The sequence below is a fragment of the Aotus nancymaae genome, unplaced genomic scaffold (assembly GCF_030222135.1).
Source record: "Aotus nancymaae isolate 86718 unplaced genomic scaffold, 86718_ANA_hifiasm-v0.15.2.pri h1tg000036l, whole genome shotgun sequence".
NCBI lineage: Eukaryota > Metazoa > Chordata > Mammalia > Primates > Aotidae > Aotus > Aotus nancymaae.
In genome coordinates this window covers 90592221-90615645 of record NW_026988450.1, presented here as the reverse complement: position 1 = coordinate 90615645, position 23425 = coordinate 90592221, and the positions used below count along the sequence as shown (strand labels likewise).

At 57.3% G+C, this 23425-nt stretch overlaps 1 protein-coding gene across 2 annotated transcripts in view; it reads right to left on the bottom strand.

The window, feature by feature from the left end:
- The window catches only part of ADGRB1 (adhesion G protein-coupled receptor B1), a 104985-nt gene that overhangs the window by 9624 nt on the left and 71936 nt on the right, over window positions 1-23425 (bottom strand). For both annotated transcript variants that reach the window (XM_064384663.1, XM_064384662.1), the window contains 6 exons: window positions 20089-20191; window positions 18918-19068; window positions 18324-18393; window positions 16748-16814; window positions 14480-14565; window positions 1995-2166 (listed from right to left, as the gene is read on the bottom strand). In XM_064384663.1, coding sequence (XP_064240733.1) covers window positions 1995-2166; window positions 14480-14565; window positions 16748-16814; window positions 18324-18393; window positions 18918-19068; window positions 20089-20191 — 649 coding nt within the window. The remainder of the gene's footprint in view (window positions 1-1994; window positions 2167-14479; window positions 14566-16747; window positions 16815-18323; window positions 18394-18917; window positions 19069-20088; window positions 20192-23425) is intronic.

The window sequence follows — 23425 nt, the reverse complement described above, 5'->3', positions numbered from 1 at the left end:
TCTGGGCAAGAACCTGAGGGCCCTGCAGCCCGGAGCCCACACGCAGGGGCTGGGAGCTTGAGGGGGGCTTTGGGCAAGACTGGCCCTGGTGTCCGCTGTGCCCACCTGCCATGGGAGCACACCGGTCCCCTTCTACCCACACCCCATGTGCCGACCATGAGGCTTCTTGCGCATCTGAGGCCCCCAGTGCCAGCCTCTGCTCCAGGCGGCCCTGGCTCTGCCTCCCTAGAGCTCCTCCTCTCCGCTGCCTCCTTTGCAGCTCCCATCGCTGGCCAGTTGGCTGCTGGGGATTCTCCTGATTTTTAGAAATCTCTTCAGTTTCCATCTTTCCTATTTTGTGAGACGTTGCCTCTGTTTTCTTCCTACTGAGCTTGGAGCTGCTCTGGTTTTCATTTCCATGAAGCTCTTTGTTTTGCGGATGTTCCTTTCTCATAGGCTGCTGTTCTTCTTTCATGGAAGCCGGGCGCTGGGGGCCGAGTGTGGCCTTAGACAACCGCCTGGGCTTAAATCCCAGCCATGGTGAGGAGCTCCCATGATGAGCTCCCTGGAGCTGCCCTGTCTGTGGAACGGAGCGGATGGCACCTGCTTTAGGGGCTGCTGTGAGAATCACTAACACTAGTCCATTGCTGGACACGGCCCGGCCCACGTGGTGCTCACCAGGGTGAGCAACCTCTCCCAGGTGAGGATAAGGAGGGGCTGCCTCGGTCCCCACGCTGCCTGGGGTTGGGCTGTTTTCCTCCCTGTGTGGTTGGGTTGAAGCTCCAGCGGGAGCCCTGCTCTCCTCCTCAGGAGCTGCTGGGAGTGTGGGGCACTGCCTGACTGGTGGATGGCAGGTGTGGGAGCTGTTTCACTGGTAGACGTGGGAACTCCGGCTCTTCCTCCTCCTGTCTTTCCTTGCAGTCAGATTGCCTCCAGGGGGGTGTTCGCCCCTCCCCGCAGAGCTGTGGGCCTGGGAGGCCTGGGCTGACACGTGACCCAGCTCAGCACACCTACTGCTCCCACCTGTTTCCAGGCAGCTTCTCCATCTTAAGCTGCACCAGCTGCCCCGGTCCAGAGCCCCTCTGATCACTCTGCCCAGAGAGTGAGGCCCAGGCTGGGGAGGCCAAGCAGGGCAGCCTCATCAGTCCAGAATGCGATGGAAATCGTCACGTAGGGCCTGGGAAACCAGGCCTCCCGTGCCTGAGCCTCCTGTGCCAGCCGGAGATCCCGGGGAGGGGTGGGTCCCACTCCTGCCACCCTCTGCCTGGCTCCCTGCCTCTGGCCGAGGCCTGTCTCCAGTCGGCTGGGGCTGCCCGCCTTGTCCTGCTTCCCAGCCTGCCAGCCTCCCTGCCGTCAGCTTCTCCCGTGTTCTTCGTCCTTGGGAACCTTGTGGTTTTCAACAGTCCCTCTGCCGTCTCTCCAGGAGTATCAGGGAGAGGGAGGTGGCTGCCTGCTCCTGGGCCTCCGCCTTCCTGGCGCTGATGTGGAAGCAGGCGTCCCAGTCCACCGAGGTCACTGTGCATACTTCCCCCATCCCAGCCTTCACAAGATCATCCCCATCGGGCCACCAGCCAGGTGGTAGCTGGGATGTGGTTTGGTGAAAACCTTTTAGTGACACCTTCTGGAAAGGTCCAGAAAATGCCGGAAGCAGGAGTCTCCACTGCCCTGGAAGCTGTCTTCTTCAGCTGCCAGCTCCCTCGATCCTGTAGGCCCCTTGAGGATGGGAGCCCCTCATGCCTGCATCCCCCACGCCGCCAGGACTGAGTGGGTGCAGGGCATCCTTGGGAAGGTGCTGCACTGCCGGGCCGCTCCCAGCGAGAGTGGGATGGACACGCTCACCTGCAGGCCCCGCTCTGTGACCGTGGCGGCCGGCAGATGTGTTGGGGCCATGGATGCTGCGCCTCCCCACAATCTCCCTGCCGAGGTCCTTGGGGAAGGAGGCGGCCCCTCCACAGCCCCAGGACCCAGCAGGAGGGCCCGGCAGGAGCCCGGCCCACGGAGGCCGCCCCACCCACCTCTCTGCGGAGGATGCAGTGCACCATGACGATGACGAAGCCCTCCAGCGAGTCGAAGACGGCGAAGAGGATCTGGAAGAGGGCGGAGCGGCGGTCGGTGACGGCGAGCACGGCCGACATCCAGGTCAGCGCCAGCAGCGGCAGCACCACGCAGGAACTCCACAGGGAGGCCCTGGGGACGGAGGGCGTCAGCGCTGCCGCCCTGCCCTGCCCCGAACCTGCATCTCCAGGCCTTGGTGGGGAACTCCCAGCCCCAAGTCCCCATCTCTGTCTCTGGGGGCCAGGGCCAAGCAGCACATCCTCTCTGGGGTGAATCCCCCACCGCCCAGGCTGCATCTGCGCCCTCTCTCCTCCCCAGGGCTCCCCCTCCTGTCCCACCCTCTGCCCCTCCTCTCTCTGGAGCCCCTCCCCCAGGCTGAAGAGCAGTGCAGTCAACACTGAGGTCCCAGCACCCCTCCCCAAGCCCAAGGGCTCTCAGGGGACCCAGGGGGAAGGTCCTGAGAAGCTGGACAAGGAGGAAGAGATCTTTGGGGAAGACCCAGGTTCCTGACAGTCTAGGAGGTGATGGGGGAGGGGAGGTAGGCTGGAGGGGGCGGGCTGTCTGGTGTGGGGTGGGGCAAGGATGCCGCCCTGGTCCAAGACCCTCAGATAGCCCCAGGCAAGGGGTCCAGGCCCTGAAGGGCAGAGCAAGATGGCCATGGTGGGGAGGGGAAGGTGGAGCCCAGAACTCAGAAACCTGAAGGGAGAGAGAAGCTTGGGGGAATGAGATAGAGGACAGACGGATGGACAAGGCCAGCAGGGGAGGATCAGAGAGACAGAGACAGATGGCGACAGACAGGCCGACGGGTGCTTCCTCCTCTTCCAGGGCCAGCTCTGCCCCGCCTCCTGGGCCCCAGCAGGCACCTGCCTGAGGACCAGTCCTGCTGCCTCTGCCCCAGTGCCACCCTCTTTCCCAGGGGGTCCTCCAGGAGCCCCACCGCAGGCCTCACCCTGCCCCTGGGAGCAGTGAAGGCCTGGGCCTCTCCCCATACCCCCACACTGGGCTCCACGTGTGGCCTCTGAGCCTGTGCTCTCGTCCTCACAGCGGGGACACAGACAGAGCCAGCAGGGCCCCGGCAGTGGTGAGGGCTTGGGAGGTAAGTCCTGTGCCCGCCCGCAGGGACCCCACAGCCTGCAGGACTCTCATCACCACCGGTGGGGGCTGGCGCCAGCTTCCCTCCTGCCCCCATCCTGCACAGGGTCACCATGCAGGCAGGGCAGCTGGGGCTGGAGGACTGAATAGGGAGCAGGGGGCCCAGGCGTGGGGTTGGAGTGCCAGGCAGGAGCTGGTGTGCCAGGGATGGCAGGAGAGATGCTAGAAGAACCTGAAGTCTGCCAGGACAAGGACCCCAAAGCCACACGCCGTGTTCCCCTCCAGCATGGCTCAGCCACCAATGCTGCTCCCAGCCCGAGCTCGGGGCACCTGTGCAGGGCCCAACCCCCAAGGGACACCTCTGTCCCCATCTCCCGGGACCTCTCAGCGGGCACAGTCAGCCACGCCCACCTCTTGGACTCTCCTCCTCTCCCCTACCCGGCCCTCACCCCAGGCCTGGGCCTGCTTTTCTCCAGCAATGCCATCCAGGGTGATCTGCCTGGCCCCAGCCTCAGGCGTTACCACCCAGCCATGGCTGAGACACGGGCAGGCCCAGAGCCTGGAACAGCACCGGACGGCGGCTCCTGGTTCCGCATAGCCAGTGCTCCCCCGCTCACAGGGCACAGTGGCCCTGGCCACACACTGCTCCTCCTGCTCTTGCATATAGGATGGGCGCTAACAGCGTCACGGGACCCCTCTTCCTGTACAACTCGAATCTGCTAGAGGCCCCCAACCTCCCTCGCCCTCCCTGGCCCTGGAGAGCCTGCCCCTGCTCCCCACCCCACCGCGCCTGGGAACTTAGGCGGCCGAGAGGCCTCCCTTGCCCACGAAGGTGCCGCTCCCTCCCTGTCCAGGCTGCAGCAGCAGGCAGGGCCCCCGGCTGTCGCTCACTGCTGTGTCCCTGCACCTGGCACAGAGCCTGTGACCACCATCAATGTTGACATGGCCAAGGAATGACTGACACAGAGCAGGAGCCCTCGGCTTGGGCCTCAGTTTCCCCCATGGCGGTAAGCTGGAGGGTCTCTCCTCCCTTCCAAAGCAGGTTTTCTTTGAGCTGGGACCCTGGATTCCTCACCCGAGTTCTGAGGGCAGAGGTGCAGGCCCGGCCCTCCCTCCCCGTGGAGACGCACTGCCTGCCTCAGTCACCACCGCTGCTGCCCGAAAGGGTGCTGGGTCTCCAGGCCTGACATCTACAGCCCGATCTGCTGCAGCTGGCAGGTGGCCCAGGGCCTGGGGACCAGTCGATGACCCCACAGTGCGGCTCAGCCTCTGCGGCTGGGAAATACTGATGCAGGGAGTGGTGGGAAGGAACCAGAACACCCGGGAGCCGCTGAGGGGAGGCCCAGGAGCGCCCAGCTGCACCGCGCCTGCTCCCGCCTGGGAAATACTGATGCAGGGAGTGGTGGGAAGGAACCAGAACACCCGGGAGCCGCTGAGGGGAGGCCCAGGAGCGCCCAGCTGCACCGCGCCTGCTCCCGCCTGGAGAGGTAGATGCCCGGGGGTGGGGGGAGAGGCTGAGTGACTCCCCAGACAACATTCTCTGGCCCCCACTTCTCTCTGATGGAACGAGATGGGGCGTATCCCACAGCCCCCATCCCATGCCTCGGGTGGCACTCCCCATCCCTGCTGAGATAAAGGGCAACGCTAGCACCAAGGAACTGGCACTTCCGGGGGCCTGGCAGGCCAGTGTGGATGCTGCCCCCGCTCCGGGCTCACCCCTCCCACCCAGGCTAGCCTCGCCCCACCCGCATCTCACAGCGCCAGGGTACAAAGCCCTTTCTCCCACTGCTCCTAAAACTCTGGGCCCCTAGTTCCTGGCTCAGGGAACAAAGCAAGAGGGGATGGGGTATGAGTCTGGGGATCCAGCCCTCACCTTGGGCTGAGAGCAGCAGGGTATGGACAAGATGACCCCTCAGGCTGGGAATGCTAGGCCAACAGGCCCCACCCACCTGAGCCCACAGCGCCCTGCCCTATACACAGGCCCTGAGGCTGCCCAAGGTCAGCAGGGCAGCCCCTGACCCTGAACCTGTCCTTCGCTGTTCCCTTGGCCCTGGCTGCCTCTTGCTCTCAGGCACACATGCACACACAGACACACACACTCACGTACAAACACTCCCATATACACAATGTTCACATGTTCACACACACGCTTGCACACGCCTGGTCATATATACACTCATACATATACACACACGTTCACACACAATAGCATATTGCACTCACACACACATGTACATACAACAGGCTCCACTCATGCATGCATACACGCACACACACCAGGGTGCACTCACACACACATGTACACTCATGTACACACCAAATTCACACACACACCAGGGTGCACTCACACACATGTACACTTATGTACACACACCAAATTCACAAACACACACCAGGGTGCACTCACACACATGTACACTCATGTACACATACCAAATTCACACACACACCAGGGTGCACTCACACACGTACACTCATGTACACACACCAAATTCACACACACACACCAGGGTGCACACACACATGTACACTCATGTACACACACCAAATTCACACACACACCAGGGTGCACTCACACACATGTACACTCATGTACACATACCAAATTCACACACCAGGGTGCACTCACACACACATGTACACTCGTACACATACCAAATTCACACACACACCAGGGTGCACTCACACACATGTACACTCGTACACATACCAAATTCACACACACACCAGTGTGCACTCACACACATGTACACTCATGTACACACACCAAATTCACACACACCATGGTGCACTCACACACACATGTACACTCATGTACACACACCAAATTCACACACACACCAGGGTGCACTCACACACATGTACACTCATGTAAACACACCAAATTCACACACACCACGGTGCACTAACACATGTACACTCGTACACACACCAAATTCACACACACACCAGGGTGCACTCACACACATGTACACTCATGTACACACACCAAATTCACACACACCAGGGTGCACTCACACATGTACACTCATGTACACATACCAAATTCACACACAAACACCAGGGTGCACTCACACACATGTACACTCATGTACACACACCAAATTCACACACACCATGGTGTACTCACACACATGTACACTCATGCACACACACCAAATTCACACACACACACCAGGGTGCACTCACACACATGTACACTCATGTACACACACCAAATTCACACACACACCAGTGTGCACTCACACACATGTACACTCATGTACACACACCAAATTCACACACACTAGGGTGCACTCACACACAAGTACACTCATGTACACACACCAAATTCACACACACACCAGGGTGCACACACACATATACACTCATACACACACCAAATTCACACACACAAGAGGGTGCACTCACATGTACACACATCAAATTCACACACACGTACTCATGTACACACACCAAATTCACACACACCAGGGTGCACACACACTCATGTACACACACCAAATTCACACACACCAGGGTGCACTCACAAACATGTACACTCATGTACACACACCAAATTCACACACACACCAGGGTGCACTCACACACACATGTACCCTCATGTACACACACCGAATTCAGACACACCAGGGTGCACTCACACACATGTACACTCATGTACACATACCAAATTCACACACACACCAGGGTGCACTCACACACGTACACTCATGTACACACACCAAATTCACACACCAGGGTGCACTCACACACATGTACACTCATGTACACACACCAAATTCACACACACACACCAGCGTGCACGCACACACATGTATTCATGTACACACCAAATTCACACACACACCAGGGTGCACTCACACACATGTACACTCATGTACACACACCAAATTCACACACACACCAGGGTGCACTCACACACATGTACACTCATACACATACCAAATCCACACACACACCAGGGTGCACTCACACATGTACACTCATGTACACACACCAAATTCACACACACCAGGGTGCACTCACGCACATGTACACTCATACACATACCAAATTCACAAACACCAGGGTGCACTCACACACATGTACACTCATGTACACACACCAAATTCACACACACACCAGGGTGTACTCACACATGTACACTCATGTACACATACCAAATTCACACATACACCAGGGTGCACACACACATGTACACTCATGTACACACACCAAATTCACACACACACACGGGTGCACACACATGTACTCATGTACACACACCAAATTCACACACACATCAGGGTGCACTCACACACATGTACACTCATGTACACACCAAATTCACACACACACCAAGGTGCACTCACGCACATGTACACTCACATACCAAATACACACACACCAGGGTGCACTTACACATGTACACTCATGTACACACACCAAATTCACACACACACCAGGGTGAACACACACGTACACTCATGTACACACACCAAATTCACACACACACCAGGGTGCACTCACACACATACACATGTACACATACCAAATTCACACACACACCAGGGTGCACTCACACACACACTCTCATGTACACACACCAAATTCACACACACCAGGGTGCACTCACACATGTACTCATGTACACATACCAAATTCACACACACACCAGGGTGCACTCACACATGTACACTCATGTACACCAAATTCACACACACCAGGGTGCACTCACACACATGTACACTCATGTACACCAAATTCACACACCAGGGTGCACTCACACATGTACTCATGTACACACACCAAATTCACACACACACGTACACTGATGTACACACACCAAATTCAAACACACACCAGGGTGCACTCACACATACGTACACTCATGTACACACACCAAATTCACACACACCAGGGTGCACTCACACATGTACACTCATGTACACATACCAAATTCACACACACCAGGGTGCACTCACACACACGTACACTCATGTACACACCAAATTCACACACACACACCAGGGTGCACTCACATGTACACATGTACACCAAATTCACACACACCAGGGTGCACTCACGTACTCATGTACACACACCAAATTCACACACACACCAGGGTGCACTCACACATGTACAGTCATATACATACCAAATTCACACACACACCAGGGTGCACTCACACACATACACTCATGTACACACACCAAATTCACACACACACACCAGGGTGCACTCACACACATACACGTACACATACCAAATTCACACACACCAGGGTACACTCACCCACACATGTACACTCATGTACACACACCAAATTCACACACACCAGGGTGCACTCACACACATGTACACTCATGTACACACACCAAATTCACACACACACCAGGGTGCACTCACACACATGTACTCATGTACACATACCAAATTCACACACACCAGGGTGCACTCACACACACATGTATACTCATGTACACACACCAAATTCACACACACCAGGGTGCACTCACGCACATGTACACTCATACACATACCAAATTCACACACACCAGGCTGCACTCACACATGTACACTCATGTACACACACCAAATTCACACACACACCAGGGTGCACTCATGTACACTCATGTACACACCAAATACACACACCAGGGTGCACTCACACACATGTACTCATGTACACACACCAAATTCACACACACCAGGGTGCACTCACACACATGTACACTCATGTACACACACCAAATTCACACACACTAGGGTTTACTCACACACATGTACACTCATGTACACATACCAAATTCACACACACACCAGGGTGCACTCACACACGTACACTCATACACACACCAAATTCACACACACACACACCAGGGTGCACTCACACATGTACACTCATGTACACATACCAAATACACACACCAGGGTGCACTCACGTACACTCATGTACACACACCAAATTCACACACACACCAGGGTGCACTCACGCACATGTACAGTCATATACATACCAAATTCACACACACCAGGGTGCACTCACACATGTACACTCATGTACACACACCAAATTCACACACACCACGGTGCACTAACACATGTACACTCATGTACACACACCAAATTCACACACACACCAGGGTGCAGACATGTACACTCATGTACACATACCAAATTCACACACACCAGGGTGCACTCACACACATGTACACTCATGTACACATAAATTCACACACCAGTGTGCACTCACACACATGTACACTCATGTACACACACCAAATTCACACACACACCAGGGTGCACTCACACACATGTACACTCGTACACACACCAAATTCACACACCAGGGTGCACTCACACATGTACACTCGTACACATACCAAATTCACACACACACACCAGGGTGCACTCACACATGTACACTCTACACCAAATTCACACACACCAGGGTGCACTCACACATGTACACTCATGTACACCAAATTCACACACACCAGGGTGCACTCACACACGTACTCATGTACACACACCAAATTCACACACACATGTACACTGATGTACACACACCAAATTCACACACACCAGGGTGCACTCACACATGTACACTCATGTACACATACCAAATTCACACACCAGGGTGCACTCACACACACGTACACTCATGTACACACCAAATTCACACACACACCAGGGTGCACTCACATGTACACATGTACACACACCAAATTCACACACACCAGGGTGCACTCACGTACTCATGTACACACACCAAATTCACACACACACCAGGGTGCACTCACACATGTACAGTCATACATACCAAATTCACACACACACCAGTGTGCACTCACACATGTACACTCATGTACACACACCAAATTCACACACACACCAGGGTGCACTCACAGACATACACTCATGTACACACACCAAATTCACACACACCAGGGTGCACTCACACACATACACATGTACACATACCAAATTCACACACACCAGGGTGCACTCACCCACACATGTACACTCATGTACACACACCAAATTCACACACCAGGGTGCACTCACACACATGTACACTCATGTACACACACCAAATTCACACACACACCAGGGTGCACTCACACACATGTACTCATGTATACATACCAAATTCACACACACCAGGGTGCACTCACACACACATGTATACTCATGTACACACACCAAATTCACACACACACCAGGGTGCACTCACACACATGTACACTCATACACAAACCAAATTCACACACACCAGGCTGCACTCACACATGTACACTCATGTACACATACCAAATTCACACACACACCAGGGTGCACTCACATGTACACTCATGTACACACCAAATACACACCAGGGTGCACTCACATGTACTCATGTACACACACCAAATTCACACACACACCAGGGTGCACTCACACACATGTACACTCATGTACACACACCAAATTCACACACACTAGGGTTTACTCACACACATGTACTCATGTACACATACCAAATTCACACACACACCAGGGTGCACTCACACACGTACACTCACACACCAAATTCAAACACACACACACGAGGGTGCACTCACACATGTACACATGTACACACACCAAATTCACACACACCAGGGTGCACTCACACATGTACACTCATGTACACATACCAAATTCACACACACACCAGGGTGCACTCACACATGTACACTCATGTACACACACCAAATACACACACCACGGTGCACTCACACACATGTACACCCATGTACACACACCAAATTCTCACACACCAGGGTGCACTCACACACATGTACACTCATGTACACATACCAAATTCACACACACACACCAGGGTGCACTCACACACACATGTACACTCATGTACAAACACCAAATTCACACACCAGGGTGCACTCACACACATGTACACTCATGTACACACACCAAATTCTCACACACACCAGGGTGCACTCACACACACATGTACACTCATGTACACACCAAATTCACACACACACACACCAGGGTGCACTCACACGTACACTCATGTACATATAAATTCACACACACACCAGGGTGCACTCACACACACATGTACACTCATGTACACATACAAAATCTACACACATACACCAGGGTGCACATGCACACACATGCACACACACACCAGGTTCTGCTCACACACAAACAGCAGGGAGCACTCATACACATGCACACACTTGCACACATACCAGGCTGCACTCACACATGCGTACACAGACGCTGCACTCACACACAAGCACGCTTGCACACAGGCACATCCAGGCACTTTCTCACACATGCACACACACTTGCACACTTCTGGCATCAGAAGTGCAGCAGCAGAGGACTCCACACTTGGCGCACTTCAGGGCACGCCCAAGGGGGTGCTGGGTAGCTGGATGCAAGTGACACTAAAAGGCTGAAATGAAAGCAAGTGCTCTCACATGGGCACACACATGTACACTCTTGGCCATGCTCCCACACGAATGCACACTCAGACACACACACTCATAGGCACACACCTGGTTATACATGTGCATATGTGCACACACACCTGGTGGCACACATGCATAATCATGCTTTCACACTCCTGTTCATGCTCTCTCCGACACGGATGCACATTCATGCACTCACATATGGACACACACACCTGGTTACACTAGCATGCATACATGCACACACACCCAGTGGCACACATGCACACACACATGCTTGCACACCCCGATCCTGCTCTTTCCCACATGGATGCACACTCATGGACACACATATGGACACACACACACCTGGTTACACTCGTGCAAATGCACACAGTGAGTGGCATGCATGCACACACACATCCGGCCATGCTTTCCCATGCATGCTCACATGCACTCACAGGCTCATGCACACTCACAGGTAGGGAGGCTTCCCATCAGGCAGGCCAGGCCCAGTCTCCTCACCCCACCACAGAGTTGCGGGGGTGCCTGGGGCACAGACCCCTGCCCAGGCATCGGCAGTCTGGGGCTCCATGCCAGCAGCACCAGGGGTGGTGGGGGGGTTCTGCTCCAGGACCAACAAACTGCAGCTTGCATCCCACCACACACACGGGCCCTGGAGGGATGGGACTGACCACCGCTCCTTCCCAACTGTGGCCCGGCCACAGCTGCACTCTGCCCGCGCCCAGGCCCGGCCCCACGCCCTGCACCTGCCGTGCCTTGTGCCGCCAGGCCTAGAGCGGGCCTGCGGGGAGGACAGAAGGAGGAGCTGGGGGCAGTGGGTGGGACAGGAGTGGCCTAGAAACCCAGAGTGGACGGCAGAAAAGGAAGAAATGAAAGAGAAACATAAAACAATCAGAAGGGGACTGAGCGCAGAGTCCCACGGGTGGGCCCAGGAGGGAGGTGGCAGCAGAGGCACTAACATGGCGTTACGGGTGGCGTCAGAGGTGGCATCGGCGGCAGAGAGGACTCCACACTCGGCACACTTGAGGGCGCGCCCGAGGGGGTGCCGGGGTGGCTGACTGCAAGTGAAGTTAAGACACTGAAACAAAAGCAAGCGTTCTGCGCCGGGAGCCCAGGCGGGAGGGGCGGGGCCGCAGAGCGAAGCCAGCCACTCTGGAGCCCAGCCTGGGCCCGACGGGGATGGTCCTGGGGCTCTCAGCCGCCTCGCAAACTCAGGCCTGGGGTGTGGGCACTGTGGCGGGCGTGGGGGCAGGCAGCACCGGGTCCCTGTGCAGTGCCCAGCTGAGGGTGGACTCTGCCTCCATCTGCACAAAGCAGGAAACTTCCCAGAGGAAAGCCACTGTGCCTTCCTCCGCCTTCCTCATGGCATGCGTGTGCCCACACGTGTGCCCATGTGTGTGGGCACGTGCACACAGACCAGTGTACTTGGTGCCCTGCCACCCCCACCCCAGCCCCTCCCTGTCTGTGTGGGCAGCGAAACCTACACGGCCACATGGGCAAGCCCAGGAGTGCTCCTGGGCGTGTGTACCTAACGCAGCAGGCCCGCAGCACACACAGGCAATGGGGACAGAGCGCGGGCCGCCTGGGCTTGGCTGTAGCGTGTACCCAAGCCCAGCTCCACCAGCGACTCACCCTCCCTAAACCTCCATTTGCTCAGCGGTAAGAAGTGAACGTAACCACAGAATCTGCCACGGTGCTTATTCCAAGAAGCACACAAAACATCTGCACCCAGTAAGCACCGAGATCGAGGCTGCATCGTAAAAATGGTCAGGTCGAGGCAGGCGGTCTGCCATGCTTACACCCCGAATATAGCCCTGGGGACCTCTTCTGAGTGTGACCGCTGTCTCAGGAGCAGTGTGGGACAGGTGGGGCAAGGCTGTAGAGAAGGCTGCTCCAGCCTCCACTTCCCAGGCCCGGAGACGAAGCATAAGGACTCCCACACCGAATGACAGACCCCAGGGCCACTGCATGCACTCAGCATTGAAGGCCAGCTCGGCTGGTTCCTAACCAGGACCAGAACCCACAGGCACCCAAGGGGAAGGCTTCCTGAAGCTTCTTTCACTGAGGACAGCAGGAGGAGCCAGGAAGAGACAGGAACAGAGAGAGAGAGACAGAGAGATCAAGCATCCAAGCGAGACTGGCACAGAGGGGAGGGGCCCACGCAGACACCAGCTGGGGCTGGACAACACAGAGCAGCAGGCAGAGGTGAGGAGTGGGGGCCGGAGGGGGCGGGAGGACAGAGGGGCTTGTCCACCCTAGTCAGCTCCCCACGCTCTGCAGCTTCCCCTCTGTGCCCAGGGCCCTGACCCTGAAAGGTGGGCACAGCCACACATCCCCAGCGCCTCCGCCCTCCTCCCATGCCCTGCCCAGCGGCTGTGCTGAGAGCAGTCTCTGGGCTTGGACTCCCCGGAGGGAGGAGCATCCGCTCCACCTTTTGCCTGAACGGTCCTCCCCACGATGGAGGTCCCACAAGGACAGGGAGTCTCTGCACAGAGAGGCGACATCCTCCCCCCGGCCGCACAGCAAGGCTCGTGGAGGGGGAGTGGGATGCCAGAGACCCCAGCGCCAGCCTTGGGGGTATCCTCCCGACACCCTGCAAGCCCAGCAGAGGCGGTGTCCCTGCACAATCAGTTTCACAGCTTCTGAGGACTTTACGGGGCCCAGCCTGCCCCAGGTCAGATGGAGGCACTGTGGCAGTGAGATGCAGGGGCTGGCTGAGCCTGAGGGGCCTCTGCACTCGGCACCTCCGTTTCACCACCAGCTCTGGGATCCCTGGCCCTGCAGTCTCGGATTGGGTGTGGCGCGTCCTCCGTCCCCTGGGAGCCCGGGGCTGAGTGGACTCTGGGTCTTGCGCTCCGGGGGGGGGGCGGCGAGGAGCCACATGGCCCCGGTCCTACCCTGCCCGCTCCTTCAGCTTCTTGTCTGTGATGCCGTCTTTGGACACCAGCTTGTTGAACACCAGGATCCCAATGACCATGTTCACCTGCCGGGCAGAGAAAGGTAGGATGTGGGGCGGGGCCGCTGCAGGCCCACAGGCTGACCTTGGCTGGACCGACACTGGCTATGCTGACCACGACCCCCTACCCCACCCGGCGTCACCTCCCGTGCCTCCATGTAGGAACCCCAGTGCCCAATGGGCGCCAGGTGACCTCCAGTCCAGCTGCCCACCGTGCAGAGCCCTCCCGTGTGTCACCGCACCGTCGGCACCTCCGCTGTGGTCCTTGCATCCTTCCACCAGGGAGCTCCCCACCCACAGGGACTGGAGGCCCTTGCCAGCCTGCAGCTGGAACTAAGGAACACCCCGAATCCCGGCTCTCCCAGGGCCACACGACTCCTGCCTCTCTGCTCTGGGCAGGCCGCCTCCTCTCCCTAGACTTCCTTCCTGATCTCCACCTCCTATTCCCATCAGACTAACTGCCCGCCCCGTAAGGGCCCTGGCCGGGCTCCTGCACCCAGGGGGCTCTTCCTGGGCTCTAGCATAAGTCTCCCATGCCTGCCGCTGTCCAGGTCCAGGCTGCCACTCAAGACAACAGCTGCTCCCGGAGCGCCTCCGGTAAGCCACCGGCCCTGAGCATCCTGGGGTCTCCCCGTCTCCTGGACCCCTCTGCTGGGGGGAAGGAGGGGTCTCAGCTCATACTCCCCCACTGCCAGAGGGTCCCTGACCCTCCTCCTGCATTCCCGCTCTGCAGACAGGATCCCAAGGGTCAAGGCCTGACTTCCTCAGGCCGAGGTTCCAGCAGCTGAAGGCTGGAGACCCCAGGACCCCTAGACCAGGCATCCCACGTGCAGAGGACCAGGGTGGTGGACAGTGTCACCCCCAGCCCAGGGCTCCCGACTGCACACCCGGCCTGCCTTCCACAATGGATGCAGAGTGCACGGATGCCCACAGCCCTGGCCAGCCTGATGGGCGGCGGCCTCTTTCCCGGGCAGCCTAGTTTTCTGATGTGGCTGGAGCAGAGAAGAGAGGACGGGCGCCGGCAACAGGACACTGCCTGCGGCAGGCTCTGCCTAGACTGCACCACGTGGCCCCAAGTACAGGAGGGGCCACTGGGGTGCAGGTCCCACAGCCCTCAGAGTCAGCTGCCTTCTCAACACATCCTGGGGAGAGAGGTACGGGGGTGGGGCTCCTGTCTCTGTCCCCTTTCCCCCAACCTCCATCCCCAGGTCCCTGGGGCACCTCCCTGCTGGCACTGAGGCCAGCCCTGGATAGGTACCGCACGCCCGCCCCTCATGCCTCCCACCTGGAGGAAGGAGTAAAGGAGGTGGCATTCCACAGCCCCGATTGTGGGGAGGGGTCTGGGGCTGCCCAGGGATGGCGCCCCACTGCACCTCCAGCCCTCACTAGGCTCCCCAACTGCTCTCTGCAGGGTTAGCTCTCCCTGCCACCAGCCTGTGCCCAAGTCCCACTAGGAGGCGTGTGGTCCTGTGGAGACAGCAGTCAAGCGGCAGGAGTGACCGGACATGGACGGCCCTTCCTGGGGCGAGACAGGAGGGCAGGGAGGGTGGGTGTGAGCCCTGGAGCTCTGCCTGAGAAGAGGGGCAGGGGCTGGCTGAGCAGGCTCAGAGCTGGACCCAGTAGAAACCAGTGACCCCAGACAGGTCCGTCAGGCTGCTGCAGCTCACCTGTGACCTGGGGACGGTGACCCTGCCTGCCACTTGCCACAGTCTTGCCTTCCTCCACATGAAAGTGGGAGGAGAGCGGGAAGGAAAGTCCCAGGACCCACACAGGGAAGGTCCTCACTGCACTCCCAAGGCAGGCAAGAAGCCCCAGCCTCATGTCTGGCGCTCTGGGGCCGGACACCCACAACCCAGGTCCAGCCTGCAGCTGCCGGCTACCTGCATCCTCTGTCTGTCCATCCGTCCCCAGCTTCCTCCCATGCCACTCACTCACCACACCTGCGTGGACCTCCTGGCAGGTACACAGCTGGTGCTCAATCATCAGGCTAGCTGAGACTCACAGGTGTGAAAGCTCACTATCCTGGTCCAGGCCTGCACTGCACGCCGAGGGCAGCTCAGTGGGGCTGTGGGCACCCCACCCCCTGGTGATCAGGGCTCCCTAAGGGACAGCGGGTGCACAGTCCAGGGCAGGAGAGAGCACTGAGGCTCAGGAGGCGGGTGGGGGGCCCAGCTGGGGTCACGGGAGGGGGGCCCGGGCAGGTCGGTACCAGCACGACGGCGGCGGCCGGTCCCACGAAGGCATAGAGCAGTCCCCCCTCCAGGGAGAGCCAGCAGCTGGGGAGGAGACAGGCCATCAGCGCCGCCCGCGTGCAGAGGGTGTGCAGAGGGGCGCTGCCGGCCTCTCAGGAGTAGGGGAGGTGAGCTGGGAAGTGTCAGAAGGAGACTAGCACTCATTAAGTGCCTTCTGCAGGGGCACATCACACCCGCTCGTTAGCCTTAGAAGCCTCAGGAGTCCCCAGGCAGCCGTTGTCACCCCCATTTTACAGATGGGGACCAGAGTGGGGGACCCACCTGCTTAGAGCCTCACAGCAGGAGGACCAGGCTGGCAGGACAAAGGTCACCTGACTGTCCCTCCTTACCCTTCTCTTGGGGTCTCTGGCCGACTCTCCTTCCTGACGTGACGCTCAAATGCTGGACTGGGTCCCAGGCCCACAGGCTCAGAGCCTGCAGCCTCACCTGGTCCTGTGCTCACACATCTGCCCTGGGCCCTCCCCGCCACCCACCCAGGCAGCAGCCCCGCCTTCCCCAGCTCTCTGGACACCACCCATGGCGCCCACAGAAATCGCAAACCCAGTAAGGACAGTTCCCTCTACCCTGAGCAGCTACCCGATGTCGTCTGTCAAACAAACTCCTCTTCATCCTTCAGAACCCCACTTCTATGTCCCCATTCCCTCCTAATCACTCCCTGACTCCAGCAGGCCAGGTATCTGCCCCTGTCGCCTCTGGAGACACTGTTTGGATTTCCCTCTCAGCACTCACCCCTGGGCCCTCAGCCCTGTGCACTCCTTACCGCCACTCTGACGGGGTAGTGCTCCAGGGCCCCGCCACATCCTGTCCCGGGGGCTCCACAGTGAGCCATGAAGGCTCTGACCCTCCCACTCAGTCGGCATCCATCACCTCCTCCTGCCTCGCGCTCACCCCTCCCCCGCTTCCCTGCAGCCACTCCCTCCTCCCAAGTCTCGGTTCCCCTCCCCGACCCCAGTTCTTCTGCCCATCCCGAGCCCCAGACCCTCTCTCCCTACCTTGGCAACCACACTGCCTCTAGGATGACCCCAAACTTTCTGGCTTGGCACTTAAGGCCCCAAGGACCTGGCCCAATTGAACCTTCAGGGCCTTGTGACTGCATCTGTGACATGAGCCCCCGACCCCTGCCCTGCTGGCCACAAGCCTGCTGTGGGGGTGTGCCCAGAGCTCTTGCATCTAAACAGCCCTCCCCTCCACCAGCACTGTGTAGAGGTGGGCTCCCCACTGAGCAGATGGGGAAACTGAGGCTCAGAGTGGCTAATGGACCTGTCCAACCGACAGAGGAGGAGGTCCTGATGGCCCGATTTCTTTCAATGCTGCTGCCCACTGCTCGCTGCCAGGGAGAAGCTGGCTGACCAACGGGGAGGGGCTGCCCAAAGGGGCTCAGCCTCCAGCCCCTGGGGCCCCACCCTCCCTGAGCCTCTGTGAGATGGTCAGCACCACACAGGGGGAGGACACAGCCAGCCCCTGCCTTCCAGGGAGGCGGAAGGCTCTGGGGGTCCCTGTGGCCATTCACCACACCCCCAACCCCCAACTCACTAGTTCATGGTGCTGTACCCTTTGGCCTTGGTGAATCCCACGGAAATGGCCACGACCAGCGCGGGGAGCCCTGGAGAAGGAGCAGAGAAACGGCGTTGACCCCACCCAAGCCTCGGCCAGACTCCATCTTCTCCCAGCCCTGCCTTGGAGGCTGCGGGCCAGGCGGGAACTTCTGAAGCCAACAGAGGACGGGGCTGAGCATGAGATGTGGCAGACGGTGAACAAGGAGAGGGCCCTCGGAGCTGGGTGCAGGGCAGACCAATGAGCAGAGAACACACGGGGTGCCAGGCACATGTGACTCGCAGAAAAACCAGGAATCGTCTTTCTGTGAACGTATATCCCTAACAGTGTACTGGAAATACCTGTGCTAGGAACGTTTTCATTATCTAGACATGAAAGGGAACTGAGTGCCCCAGGCTTTATCTGGCAACTCCATGGATAAATGAGGGCCCAGAGGGAGAAGCCCACCCAAGCGGCCCCCGAGGCCCCAGGGGTCCACAGGCGACGGGGAGAGGAGGGGCTGCCAGGGCAGAACAAGCAGCAGGGCCAGGAGGCAGGATGCCGTCCGGGAGGGTCAGGGAGGCCGCCGCTCACCCCAGCCCAGACAGAGGAAGCGCTTGCGGATGAGGCGGTTCCGGAGGTGGCCCGTCACGGCCATGTAGGACTGCCAGGCCTCGGTGAGCACCCAGCAGAAGGAGGACAGGAAGAAGAAGTGCAGGAAGGCGGCCACCAGCGTGCACACCACCTGCGAGGGGCCAAGGGCGGGGCAGGCTGGGCAGGTGCTCCCTGGCTCCACGCCCTCCCCCACTGAGTGCCCATCTGCAGCTGGAGGCCCAGCACCCAGCACCCGAGCCAGGACCCAACCAGATCCCCACGCAGAAGGCAACGCAGAGGTCCCGGCCCTGGTCCCTGCCCTGAGATGGGCTGTTGACCGTCTAAGCCCCCCTGGGACAAACAGACCCTCCCTCCCTGTCTTCCTCAGCACCATTCGCAGCCACGCCAAATGCCAAGCCAGGGGCCATCTCAAAAGGTCCAGGTGCCTGCCCATGCGTTCAGGAGGGGGTGAGCCCAAGGCCCAGGGAGGGCATGTCACACCCCAAGGACACCCAGCAAGTCACAGACAACCTCACCCACCCCGCAGTCCCCAAGCTTTGCTGCAGCACAGGCAGGCCCTGGGGCCAGGCCTCCTCTGTCTCACTGCAGGCCTTCTGGCTTTATCCTCTCCCCTATGTTTTCAGGGCGGCCCCTTGAGGAAGCAGAGGCCCCCACCCAAAGGCCGCACCTGCCACATTTAGTGGAATGGAGAGTCCGGGGAGGGTAGGCAGGAGCCCACCATGAGCTATCAGCTTTAAGGCTGGCAAGGGTGGGGGTAAGAGGGTGGACCGTGGGAGCCTCTGTCACCACAGTGTCACGTGTCTTTGGTGCCACTCCCCAGTCCTGAGGCAGCATGAGCTGAGGCCGAGTCCACTGCCCACAAGGGCCTGGGTGGGTCTTGAGCAGGCTTATCCTGAAGGGCCAGTTCAACAGAGATGCTGGGACACAGGTTGCCCTTCTCCGCCAGCTGACCAGCCTCCGACAGGCTCCTGCAGCCACAGCAGAGGGCAGGGCACTCCCTGCAGCTGGGGCAGCCTCCTCCTGCAACCCCCACACGCCATCTGCCTGCCTGAGTTTTCCAGGGATCCTACAGCCCAGGCCCCTCCTAGGGTCCGTCCTCACTCCACCCGAGCGTCCTGGGAGGTGCACGGCAGGACGCCAGGCTCCCTACCTTGTTGCGGGTCTGGGTCTGCCCAATGAGGATGAGGGCATTGGAGGAGATGATGGACAGGCAGAAATTGATGAGGATGACAGACCGTTCCGAGCGGATGTACCTGTAGGAGAGTGTGGGGGCCCAGAGTCACCACCCAACAGAACCCCATCTGCACACGGACTGTGGTCCTGTGGCCTGCACCAAGGCCAGGGTCCCACCCCGCTTCCTGCAGTCATTGTCACCAACAGCACCACCACCACCACCACCATCACCACCATCATCATACAATCATTGCCACCATCACCATCATGAATGCAACTGTCACCACTCTCACAATCACTGCCACCACCATCACCACCATCACACAATCATTACCACATCACCATTACCAACACAACCATCACCACCATCACTATCACTACCGCCACCACCAGCACCACACCATCACCATCACCACACCACCATCATCACACAATCATGACCACTATCACCACTACCAATACAACCATCACCATCACAGTCACAATCACTACTACCACACCATCACCACCATCACCATGACACAATCATTACCATCACCATTAACACAACCACCACCACCATCACCATCACCATCACCATCACCACCACACCATCACCACCATCACAAGCACCACACCATCACCATCACACAAACACTACCATCACCAACACAACCATCACCACCATCACAATCACTACCATTACCACCACACCATCACCACCACCAACACCATCCCCACAATCAGCAGCACCAGCACCACCACCATCACTCCCATCATCACCAACATCAGCATCACTATCAACACCACAATCACCAGCACCAGCACCACCATGACCACCATCATCACCACAAACACCACCACCACCAGCACCCTCATCAACACTATCACAACCACCACCACCACCTCCACGACCACAGTCACCATCACCATCACTATCAACACAACCACCAGCACCATCACCATTACCACCATCCTCACCAAACACCACCACCACCATCATCACCACAGTCACCATCACCACCACCATCACCATCACTATCAACACAACCACCAGCACCATCACCATTACCACCATCCTCACCACAAACACCACCACCACCATCACCACCAGTCACCATCACTATCAACACAACCACCAGCACCATCACCATTACCACCATCACCACAAACACCATCACCATCATCACCACCACCATCACTATCAACACAATCACCAGCACCATCACCATTACGACCACCATCACCACAAACACCACCACCACCACCATCACCATTGTTATCAACACAACCACCAGCACCATCACCATTACCACCACCATCTCCACAAACACCACCACCACCAGTACCATCACTATCAACACAATCACCAGCACCATCACCATTACGACCACCATCACCACAAACACCACCACCACCACCATCACCATTGTTATCAACACAACCACCAGCACCATCACCATTACCACCACCATCACCACAAACACCACCACCACCAGTACCATCACTATCAACACAACCACCAGCACCATCACCATTACAACCACCATCACCACAACCACCACCACCATCACCATCGTTATCAACACAACCACCAGCACCATCACCATTACCACCATCACCACAAACACCACCACCATCACCACCACCATCGCCATCACCACCATCACTATCAACACAATCACCAGCACCATCACTATTACCACCACCATCACCACAAACACCACCACCACCACCACCGTCACTATCAACACAATCACCAGCACCATCACCATTACGACCACCATCACCACAAACACCACCACCACCATCACCATCGTTATCAACACAACCACCGGCACCATCACCATTACCACCATCACCACAAACACCATCACCATCACCACCACCATCGCCATCACCACCATCACTATCAACACAATCACCAGCACCATCACTATTACCACCATCATCACCACAAACACCACCAACACTATCACCACCACCACCACCATTACCATCACCATCACCATCGTTATCAACACAACCACCAGCACCATCACCATTACCACCAACACCACAAACACCACCACCACTATCACCACCATCACCACCACTATCAACACAACCACCAGCACCATCACCATACCATCATCACCACAAACACCACCACCATCACCATCACCACCACCATAATCACCACAAACACCACCAACACTATCACCACCACCATCACCATCACTATCAATACAACCACCAGAACCATCACAATTACCACCATCACCACAAACACCACCACCATCACCACCACCACCATCACTATCAACACAATCACCAGCACCATCACCATTACCACCACCATCACCACAAACACCACCACCATCACCATCACTATCAATACAACCACCAGAACCATCACAATTACCACCATCACCACAAACACCACCACCATCACCACCACCACCATCACTATCAACACAATCACCAGCACCATCACCATTACCACCACCATCACCACAAACACCACCACCATCACCATCACTATCAACACAACCACCAGAACCATCACAATTACCACCATCACCACCACCATCACTATCAATATAATCATCAGCACCATCACCATTACCACCACTATCACCACAAACACCACCACCACCGCCATCACTATCAACACAACCACCAGAACCATCACAATTACCATCATCACCACAAACACTACCACCATCACCATCACCACCACCATAATCACCACAAACACCACCAACACTACCACCATCACCATCACTATCAACACAATCACCAGCACCATTACCAACATCACCACAAACACCACCAACACTATCACCACCACCACCATCACCACCACCATCACCATCACTATCAACACAACCACCAGAACCATCACAATTACCACCATCACCACAAACACCACCACCATCACCACCACCACCATCACTATCAACACAATCAGCACCATCACCATTACCACCATCACCACCACCATAATCACCACAAACACCACCACTATCACCACCACCATCACCATCACTATCAACACAACCACCAGCACCATTACCACCATCACCACAAACACCACCAACACTATCACCACCACCACCATCACCACCACCATCACCATCACTATCAACACAACCACCAGAACCATCACAATTACCACCATCACCACAAACACCACCACCATCACTATCAACACAATCACCAGCACCATCACCATTACCACCACCATCACCACAAACACCACCACCACCATCACCATCACTATCAACACAACCACCAGAACCATCACAATTACCACCATCACCACAAACACCACCACCATCACCATCACCACC